Source organism: Nanorana parkeri, unplaced genomic scaffold (assembly GCF_000935625.1).
Source record: "Nanorana parkeri isolate BGI_ZX_2015 unplaced genomic scaffold, ASM93562v1 scaffold2137, whole genome shotgun sequence".
In the NCBI taxonomy this organism is placed as follows: domain Eukaryota; kingdom Metazoa; phylum Chordata; class Amphibia; order Anura; family Dicroglossidae; genus Nanorana; species Nanorana parkeri.
Window position 1 is genome coordinate 95577 of NW_017308405.1, and position 18908 is coordinate 114484.

General features: G+C 38.8%; 1 protein-coding gene across 1 annotated transcript in view; it reads right to left on the reverse strand.

Annotated features, from left to right (window-relative positions):
• SLCO3A1 (solute carrier organic anion transporter family member 3A1) overlaps positions 1-18908 on the reverse strand; it is a 72843-nt gene that overhangs the window by 18893 nt on the left and 35042 nt on the right. Inside the window, exons 5-6 of the mRNA XM_018572804.1 lie at positions 13465-13600; positions 10544-10719 (exon numbers count right to left, since the gene is read on the reverse strand). Coding sequence (XP_018428306.1) covers positions 10544-10719; positions 13465-13600 — 312 coding nt within the window. The remainder of the gene's footprint in view (positions 1-10543; positions 10720-13464; positions 13601-18908) is intronic.

The following is an 18908-nucleotide window of genomic DNA, read 5'->3' on the forward strand; positions in this document are numbered from 1 at the left end:
GAACATGTTTGCAGGAAGAGATACCTGAGTTAAATCAGTGATGCCTCTGGGGCTAGAAGTGTGACATGGACCAAGCTGCAAAGTTTAACTCTTGTGAAGGTCTACAATCTGCACATAATCTCTGGCCAGATTTTCATAATCATAAGACTGGCTAAACAAAACTGCAAATCTTGGACAGGTGACACAGTTGACATACATGTATTTCATATGTGTATTAGCTGCTTACCTGGAGTTAGCCTTAGTTTTAATGTTTAAATGTATGTAAATGGTAGAAAATAGCGTCATTGTTACTTCTAGTGTCTTGTGGCAGAGCAGACTGTTTTAGTCACACTAGGCTAAAAGAACTGGAATGTCTGCATGTATTGTTTTGTGCGTTGCACTAGCATGTGTACCTTTCTCTTTTTGATTGAACAGATCTGAGTGGCTGCCATATTTGCCTTGGTGCACACACTCTTCAGCTGCCTTGTTGAGGTAATGTCTGGGTTTCCGGTGTGTGTCTGTCCTTTTAAACCCGCTCTCTGTTTGTGCATTGCTATATGGTATATGTCTGCTATTTGGCAAACTCAGTGTAGAGTAAGGGACCACACTTATTACAGGTGCCTTGACGTTGCTCCTACGTATATTTGCATATGTATGCAACTAAAACCACTGTTTTTAACCTGAGTAGTTAAACAGATCAAACAGTATTTGTGCTGTCTAGCTTTAAAGTATGCTGGGGACTAATTTCTGTACCATCTCAACACTTATTCAGCACAGTGAATCTAGTAACTACCCCATTTAATCCATGTAGAATCTTCCAAATCCTTACTACAGGAGTGACATCTGTAGCTATATCAAGCCCTGGAATTGATGCACAGGCTAATTAACTTGTTGGTTAAACAGGCCTAATTTATCGCACAACCTATAATATGATGCAGAACGCTAATATAGAAAAACATGACCAATTGGCTTTACCACAATCAAATAAAACAGCCAATTTACAAACAAAAGTATTTAAAAATACATAAAGCTGAAAGAATACTTCCAAACGCTATCCTATTCTATCTTATTTAACAGCAGTCATCTAGCAAATGTACAGTACATTCTTCAGTCTGTACTGCAGTCTGATAGACATGGAGGATTTAGGCTGTGACAGCCAATGTTTCTGCCTGAGGGTAGCTGGAGGACCAGAGCACTATGATACAGCTGTGAAACCTAAAACATCATATAGCAGGTTTTCCTAGAAAATATGACAGGATACCAGCTAACAACACCATGTAACAAGAATGATAAGTGATAAGATGAGTAGGTTTGTTGTCCATGGAGAATTAGAGATGTTAGCTACAACAGATGTTAGCTACAACAGTGAGGGGGACAGAGTGGGGGCAGATTGCTTGTAACTGCAAAGTCAGAATCAGATTCCTAATACTAAAGCACAACTTTAGTCAAAACTTTTTTGTTTAGTTTTACATAGAATGAGAAAAGATTAGAACTACTGTTTAATTGTCTTTGTGTCCCTGAGTCCTAAGTGTCACCAGGACAAGTGAAGAAAAACATTTCCAAAGGGGTTACAAAGATCTTATGAAAGAAATTCTCTATTTAGTACAAAGGGAACAGATCAGAAAAACTCTGTCAGAAATTCATGTCCCCACTGGGGGAATTTCACCTCGCTTCCTATACCAGCACCACCAGTGTCAATAAGATAGGCACTGAGGGAAAACCTCCCTGGTTAGGGCATAGACAGCAAGTACAAATTTCCAGAGGTTTGAGGTTCTCCTTCTTTCCCAGTCTCTTCAAAACTATAAAACAAAAGGTTTTGGCTACAGTTGGTCTTTTATTTTCTGTACAGAAAGAGAAGCATTTCCAATTCTGCATAATGGGCACAGTCCAAGATTTCCCATGCCTCCCCTACTTTGAAAACCTGACGGGTTCTCTCAGGCACCTTGTAAAGTCTAGCAAGTCAAGTCACCAGCAAAAGAGAAGCACAGAAAGCCTCTCTACCGGTTTCAGAACCCTGAACAATTTATATTTAGGAATAACAGATGACAAAATGCAATAACTCAGAGCAACCAGTCAGATATAATCTTTCATTAGTTTGGCTGCAGAAAGCTGTTACTTAATCAAGATAGGAAATAGTATTATTGCTTTTGAGCTATTAAATTATACCATAAAAAAAGCATTTTAAAAGTTAGGATAGAGTATGTGTTTTGGAAGTTCAATTTTGCCATACATGCATATCACTGTATATAAATAAAGCTACAGAAAACAATAGTAATGGTATAATTGGTTTAGTCGACTGCATGTTTTTTGTTTTCTTCTGCAAAAGAACTTGTTTTCTAAAAATGCATAGGGGGTTATTCACTAAACTTCTGAAGGCAGCCGAGTGAATAACCAAGCTGAAGTGAAGTGAGCCGAATGGCGTTCGGCTATTCACTTCGGTCCTGTACGGCTGATTTCAGCTGTACATAAGCTAAAATCAGCCGTACATCGTCTGGCAGAGCATGTTCGGCTGAGCTGAAGTGAAGAGTGAATAGCCGAATGCCGGCAAGCGGCATTCGGCGCGGTACCTCTGAGTTGGCGAGCAGAATAAAAAAACATGTAAACATAAGAAAAAAAATATGATAAAAAATAATTTTAAAAAATGGAAAAAAAGAAAAAGTAAAAAAAGTGAAAGAAAGAAAAATTAAAAAACAGTGTGGGGTCCCCCTCTCAAACCATACCAGACACTTTAGGTCTGGTAGGAATGTTCGAAAGGACCTTAATTTAAAAAAATGTGTGAGGTTCCCCCCAAAAGTAATACCAGGGCCTTAAGGTCTGGTAGGAATTTTAAGGAGAAACCCCCCCTCCAAAAAGGGGGGGGGGGGAAACGGGGGGACCTCCTAAAATTCCTATCCAGACCCTTAATTCGAGCACAGGCCTGGCAGGGCAGGAAAGGGGGGGGGGCAGCGAGCGCCCCTTGCCCCAATGCCCTTGGCACTGGGAGGGTGATTTTCCAGTGTCACCTCCTTGTCCCCATGACGATGGGGCCAATCTCTGGGGCGTTGGTTGTGGGGGTCTGCAGGGGGGCTTATTTACATTGGGGTACCCTCTTTGATAGAGGGGGCACCCAGATGCTGCCCCCCCTTGTGAATGAGTTAAGAGTACTTGTACCACTACTCATTCACTAAATGGTTAAATAAAAATGTAAAGAAAAACACCACACTTTTGAAAAAGTGCTTTAAAAGTTTGTTGTTGTTTAACACAACAAAGGTTTTTGACAATTCCTTTAATTGAAAAAACAAGACAAAAAGATTTTAAAATTGATCCAACGAAGTATCCACGTCGATCACTTGCTGAAATAAAAAAAAGTGCAACACACGCCACAAATTGACCTGCATGACAGGTGGCGGCAAAAAGTGACATCCCAGTTGGCTCCGCCCAGTCATTTACATTTGTGGGGAGACTGTTCTCCCTGCTTCGGCTGTGACTCTGGCTCAGGCTAGCCGAATCATATGCGTTCAACTTGGCTGAGCCGTTCGGCTGCTGTACAAACTACTGTGAATAGCCCGTACAGCAGCCCTTCAGTTCGGCTGAACTGGAGGGCTCCGGTGGTCGAATTAAGCCGAAGGATTAGCTCCTGCAGTGTGCAGGAGGGCATTAGTGTGAACACAGTTGTAATTGCCTGGTTGTAGGTAGGTGTGCACTTACACACACAGGTTCACATTTCAGCACCTTGCCACATATACACATGAAAATGTAGCTACAATTTTTTTTTCCTGTCTTACTGCAGGAATGCACTGTAAATAAAAGCCTAGTTCTGTGCTGCATGGTCTCTAAGGGTTAAACACAATTTCCCAGTCCATCCTCTGTCGTAGGAGGAACATCCAGTGTATTGTGCACTCTCAGCATTTTCTCAAAGCTCTAATACATGATCTTCCTTCACCTCTGTGTATTCTGAAACCGTGGAGTCTTGTGAATTTGATAAGTGCTGTAATAATGACAACAATGAAACCTAACACAGCCCTGCACTGAATTCAATGCAAACCATTGAAATTTTGAGTGAAATGTCAGCATGGGAGAGCTTTGCAGCCTCTACACAGCTTTGTCATTGGAAATCTCTATTGAATGAGGACAGCTAATGTGGTTTGAAATATCGTGTGGGCAGGTATACACCATTCTTCATAAGAGGAGATTTGCCGAGGCTTTCAGTGTGAATGGGGGAGTGTGTCAGACCTCAACGCCCATGTAATCATCCTTCTTCCCTGGAGATGTGCAAGCAAATCAGTCTAGACCTTAGTTAATGAGAGTGATCTTGCAGGATGCAGACTTAACTGCTGCAATGCCAGATGAAAGACAGCGTGAAGCAACTGACTGAAGACTTGGAGAGAACATTTAAAACAAGCAAGCAAATCCAGGCACAGTACCCAGGTGTGCTTGCAATCACTCTGAACATTAAGGACGTTATCAACTGCCAGGGCAGCAGGTGCAGAGGGCAAATTCCAAAAGGGATATTAAAGTAAAAATCTTCATTAAGGGATCATTTACATGGTTGCATTTTAATGCACGCTTGCAAGGTTCTAAAACGTGTGTGTCTAAATTCCCCATTAAAAAAAAATGCTTTAAAAGAGTCAATGGCTATCAAAAGGTAACTAATGTGCATTTTGATGTATTTTTCCATGTTGGCAAAAGGTATAAACAAGTCTCAGTCAATGGCTATTAACGCTATCTATTCCGAATCCTAAATTCAACAATGCACTGGAAATGTGCGCCAATAATGCAGGTCATCACACGAAGGAAACAAACGTTGACACATGACAATGCACTGGCAAAATGCTAAAAAAAAACCTCTACGCACATGCAAAGATCTAAATTGGTGCTTACAGGGCATTGGGTCTCTGGTCAATGTGTACAAAGGGGTGCATGTAGTATTAAGTGTGGTAGGTCACCTGTAGGAATCAATAGACAAATCAATGATAAAATCTATGATTGGCCCTCTCCAGGCAGCAACTCAACCTGGGCCCAGCTGCTGTTCAATTCTTAGTATTATAAATAGGATGCATATTACTAGAAACAGGGAATCCAGATGCTCCAAAATCATTATTCTATCCGGCAAACATGTTGGTGGTTAATGTGCTTCAGAACCACATCAATCAATCAAATTAGTGTGGTGAATGTGCAACAAAATGATTGGTGAATCCTCTGTGACATTCACTGGCTAGCTTTATAAATACAGGCAAATGATGCTGGTAGGCATGTCTGGGTTTTCCCATTTCTTTTATAGCTAGAGCCCATAATTTACTGCTGTGGTGCTCTGAAGCTCTCAGGCCATTATGGATCTCAGAAGTTGAGGAGAACAGCCTAACAGTATCCACACACATTACAATCTGATTGCACAATCGCCTCTACAGCTATGTATTGTATTGTATATCGTTTACAATATTTTCCGAGCCAGAAACAGCTCAGGACTTCTGACTTTACACTCATTTTCTCATCTTCATATCTGCATCAGTTGAAAGAATTTAGGAAGTATTGAAGCCTGAGGAATATCATGACAGTCGGGCACCTAGCATTTTTAGAAGATCATCAGCAATGGCAGGCTTTGTATTTTTTCACTTTCCTTTATGATTTACACAAGGTGGGGTATGTATATGAACTTTTTTTTGTGTCTTTGCAATTATATTTTCCCATGTTTCCTATGCTGCTAGCTATATTTATCATTTTATATTGCTGTTATTTGGACTATTACATTGCTTGTGCACTTTTTTAGATCTTATTGTCTGCAGATTATTAATTCTGTGCTTTTAGTTCCATTAATTCACATTACCTGTTCTTTGTACTAGGCTGCACTATTCGCTTTATATACAAAAGCAGATGTAATGCTGAAAATCATGTAAATATAACTTAAAATAATGTACCTCATAGGAAGTTATATATATATATATATCTATCAGTTTAAGTTTTATGTTTGGTGTGTTTATTATTGGGTTATCTTTCTGCTGGTATATGGGGTGGATGACAAAACTGTAATAAGCACCCACTGCACTTGTTTCCTTGTTTCTTTAGAAGATATTTTATCGTTTTAATTTTGTGCATGTCCTTTATCATTTTCTATATTATCTTATCATTTCCCACAATGTCTTATAGCAAGAGATGAGTCCACAGATATAACAGAAGTCACATTTTTTAGTATAACCTAGAGTAGCCATATATGTATCTTTCTCTTTTTTTTTAAATCAGAACTTGGGGTAAGCCCAGGTTTGGGCCAAGTTTGGTCCAAACCTGAGCTCACCTGAACCTGGAAGGAAGCGCCTTCTGCTGCTGCCCAATCACCTAGGAAATGCTCCATCTGCACCTGCACACAAGCAAAGCGGCGGGATGCTGTGACATCATTGACCTTATATGGTCACAGGGCTGTACTTGGTGAGTGACATTGACTTAATATGGCCATGTGGCCATATAAGGTCAATAATGGCAGCATAAGCATCCTACCTCATTACTGATTGCACAGGTGCCCCAATGTCCCATCCGGGTTTGAAGGAGTACAGGTTTGGACCAGGTTCGGTTCAGGTAACCCACATAAGATCTATTTAGAAAACAACATTTTAACAATAGTTCATTCTTTTTAATGTGTACATAGGGCTTTTTTTTATTTTTTGTGTAGCTGAGTTAATTAATTAATGTATCATTCAGGGAATACAAATGGAAATGATGCTGCTTTTATACATTGACAATAAAGTCTTATTATTTTGTGTATCTATGACTTATTATAGATGTTTCACAGCAGCTTTACAAACACAATACTTTTTTTTTTAAATCTGCCCCCAAAATCGATTTTTTTTTTAACACAAAGTAATTATGTACGTATATAAAAGGAATGGAATGACCACATATATATATATGACTCAATCTGACTGAACGTTAAGGATAATTGCCATCATTTTCTATTGTTTGCCTTTCAATCCGGATAAAATAAACTGATCAAAATGACGTAATGTTATGTACATGGCCATTGTTACCCTGATATCCTTGTACCAATTAACTAAATTATGGCATAAGTGTCATCTGACTCTGCACAGATGTCATATCTTCAAGGCTCTGCACACTTGACAGCTGCAGTATTTTTGGAAAGTTGTTCCAGCTTCTCTAGGGACAAAGGCTTCTAATTAAAGACCCTCCAGAGATCTTCTCTTTTAAAGGACACAAGGACTGACTACAGACAAGTTGCAGCTCTGCTCTTATCTTACCAATGAGCGGTTCAGTTACTGTCAACATGTTGGAGGTGGGAAAACAGAACAGACACATTTTTCTGGGTTCCTCACTGGGCCAATAATTCTTTTTTTTCTCCAACAGTAACATGTTTAACTGCTTGGCATTTTGCTGGCACTGCATTCAACTGATGTATCTCTCCAGTTCGTTTTGATTAGTTCAAGAGGTGACAAGCAGAGACTGAAACAAAGAAGGTCACTGCCTGCATTTAACACCTTCCTTTAGGCTATGTCCTTATGAAACTGAAGATAGAGAGCAGTTGTGGAAGCCCTGACATATTTCAAATTCCATCAAGGCACAACCCAGATGTGCTGTTGTCCTGTCAAGGTCTAGACAAGGAGATGCATGGGATTGATTTACCAAAGGCAAACAGGCTGTTCACTTTGCAAGGGGATAACGTGAAGCTCTGCTGACTTTCATCATCCAATCACATGCAAGCAAAAATACAGGTTTTTTTTACTTTTCCTGGCATGTAATTGAATATTCTTTTCAAAGTGAATTTTTACCAATCACTAATCACTAAGCTAAGGGAGAATGCCCTTGCAAATTAAACAGCCTATTTGCCTTTAGTAAATAAACCCAAAAAGTCTTTGTCTTTTGTTAGCAGAATTTGCTAAGCTTGGTTATTCTCTTCTAAGTGCATTCTCTACATATTACTATAAAAATGACAAATTGGAGTCAATGCCAACATCATTATAGTGTCACCAGTACCTTGTGAATTCTCTACAGTGATTCATAAATGCATCAGAGGATCAGCTACAGATGTGTCCAGAAATAGGGGGGACCTCCCAGATAGAATCATGGACAGCAGTAACACCCAGCTTTGCACCAAAGGTAGCCTCACTCCAACAACTAAGAATACATTTGGGTAGAGAATCACACTTTAAAGAGAACTGCTCTTAAGATTTATGTGAAGAAGGAATAGTCCTGTTCTTTAAAATTTGCCATGAGCTATGTGAAGACAGTATGTTAAAATCCGATTAGTCACTGAAAGTAAAACATGCCCTTCAAAAATAAATATGCAAATAAATTATTGTATTAGCTTTTTTCCTTACAATGTCCTGCTTCTATAAGCATTGAGCATAGTGCAGTTCCTTCACAATGTTATCACTCACAAATTGCAATAAAGCAAACCTGTCGCAAAAGAAGCATGGAGGCTGGCGTTGCCAACCTTTCTTTATGGCTGTCATGCTGACCCTCTGGTGTCAATACTTTGATTCACTGACCTGGGCCAAATATACAGATCAGGAGTTTTGGCTTTACTCCAACACTCTACACACTTGTTCCAGGTCAGTTACAAGATTATCATCTTTACAGCCAGGCACACAGGATTTAGCAGAAGGAAGTCAGCAATGACATCCCTTGCATTCTAGCGTTACTTTAAAGGAGAACTATGGGGTTAGAGCTTTTCCCTATAGTTCTCCTTAGGGTAATGGGAGGACACAAACTAGCGTCCTCCCGTCACCCTAAGCTCAGTATACTGCGAGCTACTGCTCGCGGTATACTGAGACGATGGAGCTGAAGCGGATCCCGACAATGATGTCTGGATCCGCCCAGCTGCGTGAGTGACAGCTGGCTCTGCCTATCTAGAGGCAGAGCCAGCTGTACCCGCCCCTCCCCCGTCCGTTCCGCCAGTCAGCGCTGGAGGATCGAAGCGGGGAGGGGGGAATCCAGCCACTCCCGTCACGACAGAGAGCCGTGGCAGGATCGAGAAGTGAGGGAACGCCGGTATGTGTTCGCTCACTTTCCGATCTACTGAGCCGACCTGTGACAGTCTCATTGTCACAGGTCAGCTAGAACTATGAGGAGAGTGAAAAGCACTCACCTCATAGTTCTCCTATAATTAGAAACATGATTCCATCTTCTGAGAAGTGATTTGTTACATTTAGTGCAGAATCATCAAATGCAGAATCATCAAATTACTCATTGCATGACAATGAGTAAATTTTCTTGTGATTTTGATTCTGGTTGAAGTTCTATTTTGCCTGCATTCCTCAACTACACATATTAATCTTTTCATAAATATCACATGTTACTTTACTGGCATTTACTTTCTGACCCAGAACAGAAATGTCACCGGTGTTAAAATGAAGTCAGAACTATTGATCTGCAAACTTGTTCTAAGTCATTGATGGAAAAGGTTTTGATACTATCATGGCACCCAGAAAAAGTAATTTTTTTGGAATCAGAGGTCCGTAGTGGCAGCCCACAAAGAGTATTTCTCCCAGTATAGGTTTCCTTTAGTCTAAAAGTGAAAGGCCTACTCAGTCAACAGCCTGTCCTCACACATGGTGAATGGGAATCCTGTACAAAAAGAAGCGTCCTGATAGCAAGTTTGAAAAATTGTGTGAACAGATATGTGTTTACAAGGTTTCCATGTCTCTAATGTGTGGAGGAATAGAAAATTCGGATCTGTGTGGGGTCATGTCCTCTTTAGGATATATTTACAGAGGGGCAGTAATGGGTCAGTGAAAAAGTCTGCTCCCATGTTGTAACAGAAGCTTTGCCTATTCTGTAAACCAAGCTGCTTATAAGGAAGATGTACTAAAGTTGTTGAGAAAATTGACAACAATTTTCATGCTTTCACATACTGCACTTAATATTAGCGTCTCTCCCATTGCAAGGAAAGAAGGTAAGGGTGACTGTCAGTGTTTGGTGATGAAATAAAATAATATCCTGCCTTTCCATTAGCCCAAAGTTGCACTTTAACAACAATAATACTAAACTTATGGAAAAATAGGAAGAGAATCTAACCCATACCCATTGCGCGATGGGTAAAATGAAACTGTATTACATACACAGTACCCACTGCTTGACAGAATCTGAACTGAGACAACTATGGGGTCTACCTTCTTCTTAGCTTGAATACATACACAAAGTCACAAATTCTGATCTCCATAAAATATCTGGGTCAGTGATTCTCAAAGTACAGAAGGCTCTGAGCCAGCATTACAGCCAGCCAACTAATCTTTCAGGAGAGCTAAGCAATGGTAGTCTCAGTATAGGTTTCCTTTATATTGAACTGGAGCTTTGCTAATGCAGGGTAAAACAACAGGTTCATCTCGGAACCAACATATAGTCACCTTTCCTTTATTCCCCTGCTATCCAGATGTTTTCTATGGTCCTGGTGAAGCTGTAAAGGATAGGTGAGTATATACTACAGAGGAGGGAATAAAACAAATGCTTTGCTTTGCTTTTCATGGACAAAGCATAGATATGATTTAAGCAAAAAATATTTTGAGGTTAGAATTCCTTTAAATTCCATCTTGACAAAACTGCCATAGAACACTATTTAACCTGATTTCTAGCTGTATCTCACCTTATAAGAATGATGACAGATGGAGTCTGGGCCATAGCTCCAATCATGCTGCAAACACACATCACACATAGGAATGTGAGAAAGGCCTCCTGGCATCCAGGGCTGGGACATTTTCCAGGAACCACTGTGCTGTTCTCAATGGGGACAGACATGACACATGAGCAGCCAGTCAGATTCTAGATGAAAAACATCAAGCAAAGGTTATGCACAAGTTTTTTTATTTTGTTCCTAGTATGCCTTTTCTAGGCAAGTTATCAAGAGGAACTGCCAAATGGCAATTAAGCGGTGCACAGTAATCTACAGATTATCATAAGCTTTATTTATATGCACACCTTTCTTAAACTCAAACTGAGAACATAATTTACAGCGGATTATTAAAGATGTTTTTTTCTTTGCACATATTAAAACAACACCTACTTGTGAAAGCTTATGTAAGAAAGAAGTTCATTGCTAAGATTACAGGAACATTCACTTAAACTGGCTGAAGATGTTGGTTGCCAACCACTATGGTGAATGAGAAGCAGAATTCTAGTTTATACCACATTTTCAAACAAAAAGTAATACAAATGCTACATTCTAGTATATACCTGTTATGTAGAAGTAATTAGATATAAGACTGACTACAGACTTAATACACACTGGTATTGTTATCTGCAGCTTTGGAATTAAACTTGCTTAGCTCTGCCCCGTGTTACCTCCTGACCTCATTTGTTGCAATAGTAAAACATGTTCTTCTGCTATAGAAGTAAATCCTAATGATTAATTACTGACTGGCAGAATTTTTTTAAATTTTTGGCCAATTATCAACTCTTGGGATGCCAAAAGAGGCAAATGTGTATGAGGATCCATAATGCTCTTGCCAAAAGATATCCATCCACCAAATGCTGTGAAAGCATTTGACACACTTTAACATTTTAGGACAAGCCTAAAGTTTTGATTTTTCTGAGGTTTATTAAAATATTTAGCTTTGAGCCATCTTGACTACATGCCATGCCAGGGCAATGGGGCTGGCAAAAAGATACTGTACTTATTAAGATGTCCTATTTGAGAAGGCCATAAACAATGTAAAGAAATAACAACCAATCAGAATGAATCTTTCTATTATCTTTAATTAAGCCTGATTTGATGCAAGGGACAAGTATAGATTGCTTTTTAGCAGTGCCGTATTATATAGTACAGAAAATATTTGTCTTTTTCAACCGGACACACACCATGATAGATAAAAAACTTACTTTGAGCACCAGGGAATCTGCTAGGCTATCCCCAGTATTACAATTGTGGATAATGTTGTGCTAATTTGGTCCTGCACCACTTGACTATAATATTCAACTCACCTTCCAATTTTTCCCCTAGTTTAGTAATGACGAGCCAGTAAATTGTATCTGCATTAACAGTGAGAGGAATAAGTGTGTGCCGTCAAGGCAAAAAAAAGCCTGTTCTTAATGAATAGGAGATGAGAGCATTTTCAATGAATCAGCACGCATTTTATTTGCAGTCTGTAATTCTCTCAATATGATGAAGACTTGAGAAGCAGGAAATTGCTTCCTAGGGTTAATGCTGTGTTTAAAATGAGCTATCTGTGCTATATCATTTATCTTATATTGAAATAATAAACACAATTTGAAATAGAAAGATAAATATTGTTATTATTATTATTATAAATATTATTATATAAGATTTATATAGTGCCAACAGTTTGCATAGCGCATTACAAGGTAAAGGTAGTTAGTACAGATACAAAACAATTCAATAGAAGTGGATTAAGGGGACCCTGCTGGTGACAGCTTATACTCTAAAAGGGAAGGCCAAATTATACAAGTGGTTATAACTGTAAAGAATGAGTGAATGGAGAAAGTAAAACTACATGTTTTAGGTGGAGGCTTCCCTGAAGACAGGAGTTTTCAGGGTTTACAAAACAGCGAATAGGAGATAGCCAGGCAGATTAGAGTAAGGAGTTCCAGAGGATGCGGGAGGCTCTGGAGAAGTCTTGGAGGTGAGCTTTGGAGGAGGATATAAGGAAGCTAAAGAGAAGGACATCCTGGAAGGAGCAGAGAGGACTTTTTTTGTGATATTTTGAGATGAAGTTGGCGATGCAGCTAGAGGCAGAGAGGTGGATGGCTTTGAATGTTGTTTTATTATTGAATTTTATATGCTGTGCTACTGGAAGCCAGTGGAGAGACTGTCAGAGAGGGTCACAGCAGCCAATGAGCAGTTGGTCTGGCAGCAGCATTTATGATAGGCTGAAGGAGGATAGTCTGTGTAGAGGTAGGTCAACAAGAAGGGAGTTGCAATAGTTCAGGCAAGATACTAATAAGAAAAAGTAATGATGTGTCCATGGGATTGCAACTCTTCCTCCCCATATCCTCACGTATGCTTACAATTGTGCATGACAGAACAGTGGCAAAAATAGGTTTTTGATTGAACAACTCCTGTCATTCTCTATAGTCTGTGATGAAGGATTTGGGCTTAATAGTTTCCTGTGACAAGACAATCCTCAAAGCAAAGAAAGACTGGTGTCTGTGTGGTATGGTTACTCTTAACAACCAGAAGGTATCGAATACTTCTGTAGGACATGGTCTATGCCCCTTAGATATTCCTACCTTGCCCACCAGTATGGCATGGGGTGGAAAGCATGGGGTGGAAAGCATTACTGCAACCCAGGACTAGTATAATCCACCACACTGAAATAACTACAGGAACAATAGGCCCAAGTGCTTCTGTGCCCAAAAGTAAGCTATTCTTTATGGGGCTTCCAGTGACCCAAGAACATAAGTATAGTACCCTATCATGCACAAATGATAAAAGCCTCAGCTTTAACTTAAGCCAACTTAAGGTATACCCAGCGTACTGTCCAGAGTTGTGGGCACATTAGAGGGCCAGTCATTTATATTATGACACAAGAGAGGATTTCTAAAACTTACCTTTGTGCAGCCAGCATAGCAGGCAGACAGGTAGGTTATACCATCAGCACCGCAAACAGGAGTGAAGGAGTCATTGTGGCAATCACAGTCACTGTTGCAGGGAGGTGGGTGAACTAATGAAGCCCCCGAAGAAGAACTGAGAGACAAAAACAAAACACCTACATTTGATTTACACAAAGTACAGACCGATGGGAAGAAAGTTTATATGACAATGGGGATAATTGTATAAGTGCATGTCTGTGATCTGTTACAAAATCAATAAATGAAATATAGCAAATCATTTTCACTTTACAGTATCAGTAGTATAACTACTAATCCGACACATGTGTGAGTGAGAAAGGATTAGAACCTTGACAGGAAGAGAGGGAAATCTCTGCAATAAAGAAACAAAAAGCAATAAGACATTGTAGGGTTTTTTTTTTAAGGGTAGAATTTTTCGCAGGCTTTTATTGTTCCTGTGTCTCCACTGGAGAGATTTCCCATTACTTGTAGTCCTCGGTACACAGGGTTTATAAAGGCATAGCAGGGTATTACTGGAACAGAAGATAAATCAAATTTCTGGTGTTAGACTTGGACAAATAACAAGAAGTAAAAGTTATGACACATGGTTTTTACATGGTCCCTTCCTTTTAGGAATTTTGATTGATAGAAGCCGCCCATTTAGATGCTGATACTCAAACCCATCATGAATTGGGTGTGAAACACCAACAGGTCAGCCGCACACAGTTAAGTAGAGCGAACTCACTATGCAGTCTTGTTAGCAGCAGGGAATCAGATTACATATTCTATTGGACACTGTTCATATGCATTCTGGAAACTTAATTAATTCCTCAGCAATTAAATATTAGGGGGAGTAGTACTTTTTTCTAGAAGTGAGTGACAGTTTTTGGGACATATCCAAGCACTGAAGCGGAATTAACTGAAAGAAATTAAATATTGTGAACAGGCAGGGTTTTAATTGCAAAAGAGACAAGCTGCCTCCACTGCTATAAAACAAACTTACTTGCCTGTTCACAATCTTCTTTAGAATGCACACTGAACAAAAGTTACGTCATTCTGGCATTATCAATCAAGATGGCTGAAGAGCCCGCAACTGGGAAAAGACCAGGTGAAGATGTCAGCACTAGTGAGAGAGTGAGGGGAGGTGAGTTTACTTCTGATTTTAAAAAAAAGGGCTGTAGACATGAGGGGCTTAGATTGTTTTCAAAATGTATTAGTATATATTTAACTTTTTTGGAGTTCTTCTTCAAATAAAACTCTGGAGATATGTTAAATAAATTGGAGCAAAAGAAGATTCCTTAATCCTACAGCAATCATTATATTTTCATGTAGGTTTTAAACCACAAAATGGCCCCTGGAATCTGATAGTTTGCAATATAAAAGCCTCTACTTTACCATGCTAATCTTTTCTTTTTAATAAGCTGCATTAATTAACATGCCTAAAGACAAACATTTATTTTTATTTTTGGGCTATTACTGTATATACGGTTGGTTATTTTTCTGCAGCCATCAAAGTTCTCTGTCTCTCTAGTAAATTTATAAAAAAAGATCTAACAGATTCATATTCATTTCTTTAACCAAAGGGTAATTTTTCAAATGACAGCTGTAATCTATGAGTCCAGGAGCGCAGTGCATATGGTCTGTCACTTTTCTAAGATCCATTATAACAAAGGATCATTGTCAGAAAAAGCAACACACTGTTCACTTTAAAGACTGTGAAATGGCAGGTGTGACATTTATTGCTACCTAAAGCAGGTAAGAAGTGCACTTTGAACACTCTTGCTTGGTTTCAACATCAATAAAAGCTGAGACTCTCTGAAATACTTTGTTGAAGTGTTCTCTGCTAAAGTATGGCCATTCCAGATATTTATGTATTTGACTAGTGGAAATCTATCTGCTATCTCTGAATTTCCAAACCATCCTATCTTTCAAGTAGTCTTAGCTAAATTTCAAAGAATCATTTACAATATTGCTATTGTGATGGAGTGTGTTTAGAAAATTGTTTCACCACGGATGAAAAGGATCATTATACCAATTGATGTGATTTTTCTAAAGGTAAGGGAACGTTGGGGGCACAATTAATTTTTCTTTTTATGCGACATGGATTCACAGAAGCACTTAGATAATATAAATAGACGTTGAGGCCATGGAGTGAAAGATTTATCTGACAAATTAAAATACATATATAGAGCCAATATACTGTGGCTATGCACAAACCATAAATACTGGAATGATAAAGGGCTGGGGTACAACACATGAAAACTAGTTTAGAATATGTGGTAAACACTGGGTTAAAATACCGATATATGGAAGAAGGAGGGGAGTCACTGAACACCTGATGAAACTTTGTAATTAAGACACATGTATATATACACAGGGTGTGTGAGACCGCCTTGGCATAATAGGGATCTAAAGAGTGTGGGTGCTAACCATATGAGGTTAATTAGGAATAGAGGAAAGGTACTACTAAACACACAGTTAAACTGCAATAACTACACATAAAAGGAAAGCCAATATTTAACCTAGACTAAGCACTCTAATCACTTTTTAGCACTGTGAAGCTGCACTGGACTCCTTATGCGTCTCTGGTTCCGCCGTGTGACACTCCATAGAGTTGATGAGGGATTCCCCATCACCCTGAGAGTAAGACCTCTCCAGGATCATGCAATCTCGGGACGAATAGTCGAATAGAAAGAAAGGTAAAATAATTAACCATTCACATGTATGATGTAGAAATACCCTGTTGCATATCTAGACCAAGAATTATAATCAAAACAAATATCATGGGACAAAAGGAAAAATTATGAAATATTTCTGCATATATATATTGAATAATTTAATGGTAAAATGATCAAATATATGCACTATGGATGAATAAGTCTTGATGGACAAATAATCAATATAAACAAGATATTCCATGTTTTGAATATCAATGTGAACTCATTATTGACAAATGAAGAATAACGAATATATTATACTGACTAATGATAAATAAGGAACTGTATGTACAAGCAGAAAATGGAAATAATTGAAGATTTTTGAGATACAATATATTATATGCTGATTTTTGATCTCATGGTTGAATACTGACTTATATTGTATTATATGTGTGTTTTTTCTTCAAAAAGACAGATTATTGCTGAAAATCGATAGATACAAACAAACAAAACAAACATACCCCCCTGAAGAAGCCATTGTGGGCGTAACGCGTAGGGGACTCACCAAATAATTATATACTTGTTAAGAATTATATGGAATATGTAAAAGTTATATGAATGTACTATTTTGTAATATGGATTATAAGTAGATGAATCAGCAATAGCCGTTAGAGACAGTATTTTGACATCTGGAGAACTACATGAATGTCACTATAAGTGGACTGTTTTATATTGAACTATGGGATTGTTTATAATAATTTAATAAATATTTATTAAGTACATATATCTGAGTCCTTTCTAAACACACTCCATCACAATAGCAATATTGTAAATGATTCTTTGAAACTCAATAATTGGGAGGTGTGGACTCAGGTCACCTTGGCTGAGATCGGGAAGTGCTATTACTGGATTTACAAAGTCTTAGCTAAATAAAATGCATTTAACATATAACCTACAGAGAAGAGTAGAGGAACTGTAAGAGATGCCACTGTCTGGCCCACACCTGCAAAGCCACTCTCTGAAGAAGATCTGGGGATCACCACAAGTTGATGCAGTGCTTGAAGATCCTATCGACATCCTACTGATACATTGGGACTATGAAAATCTCCATGTGAATAGGGCTAGTCATCTGTAAAATCCCCAATGAAGTATAAACAGGGGTCATAACTGTACCAACTTTTCATTTTTCATTTAATGTTTCATCTTGGCCCTAAATGGAGTTCTATTGCCCAATAGTTCTGCCCCCTACCTGCCCAAACTCGCACCCCCGGTGTGCAATGACAGAATCTATTACAGTAAGCTGTGGTAATGGGGTGGGTGGAGTGTCAGAGCCCAAAATAAGCATCCAAGAGATGGAATCAGACACAACCAGAGTCTGGGAGGAACACTGTGTGAGTTACAAATAAAGTGAGTTGCACATTCTCCACTTGAACCTCCTTTATATTGGTGGTCACTTGTGCATTGGCCCCTCACCTTGGGGGTCAGTGCCCCTTTATATTTGTGCAGCTCCTTTACTGAAATTGGAACAGGGATTTGACACCAATGTAATAGGGCAAATCACCACTGCTCACCAATGTAAGGGGGTACTACATCACTGACACCAATTAAAGGGGGCACTTCTACCCTGACACCAAGAAAAGGGGATACTTTTCTATTGACACCAAGGTAAGGGGGGTTTCCATACTTATCAATGATTTAAGGGGGCACTCTTTGAGACTTTCATTCTGGCACAGTGATTAAAGCATATTTTGTTGGTACAAGGACTGTGGCAAAAGTGTGTTGTGTGTACAGCCAATAGACTCAGGTTCTAATTAGATATGCCCCTACCACTGTCAGCGCGGCATGGCCAAACTCACAATGTGCCGCATCATTGTTCTACCTGGGGTGCCTCTTAGGTATTTAACAATTCTATCAAAGCCCTTGGTTACCACTTGACTGCACAACCTATTTTTGTCCAAGCATTAAATCATTGGATCAGTGGTGAGGAAATGCAGACTTCCTATAACTGACACCAAGGACATGTATGGGAATTAAAGCTCATGTGAGTGGGCGGTCAAGGTTCTTGGGTCCCAGTCTAGCAACAGTTTTCTTATTTGGGTCCTCTAGTTAAAAAGTTAAAGAACCTCTGTATTAGAGAACTATTGGTTATTTTTTTTCTCTTAGACCTCTGAAGCAAAAACAGGATAACAAATACATAAAATCTAAAATCAGTGTGTCTAGAAAGGCACTGATTAAAAAAAACAGTTTGAGCTGGAAGGTATGCATTGATTTATACAATGTTTAGTGGTTTAAGAAACTGATGAATATTGAATCTTTTATCACATGGACAAAGAATACAGTCTCGTTTGGTTTTTTTTAATTTCATTTTCACATTAATATAAAGTAGGCAGACACTTTAAGTATATAAATTTATAGACTGCGTCTATATGAGCTGTCAATCAGAATTTTGCTTTTAACAGCCTTAAGTGTTTGTTTCTCCAAGTCTTCTGCAGTAACATAAAAACATAACTGAACACAACTGAATATGACTAAATATGGTGTATTCATATTGCTTGAGATTTATATAAGCTCAGTAATAAATACTCATGTCACTTGTAACTCCTTTATAAAGCCCTTCCTAAAATGTCAGCTGACTGATTTTAACAGTGTGCTCTGCTCAGCTTGTGTTATAGTGCTGCACGACTATAAAATCCTTTAGTGACATCTGTTGCATCGCTTAAATTAAGTAAACTTGACCTTTTGTACATCAGTGACTAAGCTTGGCAAAACTGCATTATTGAGCAGAAA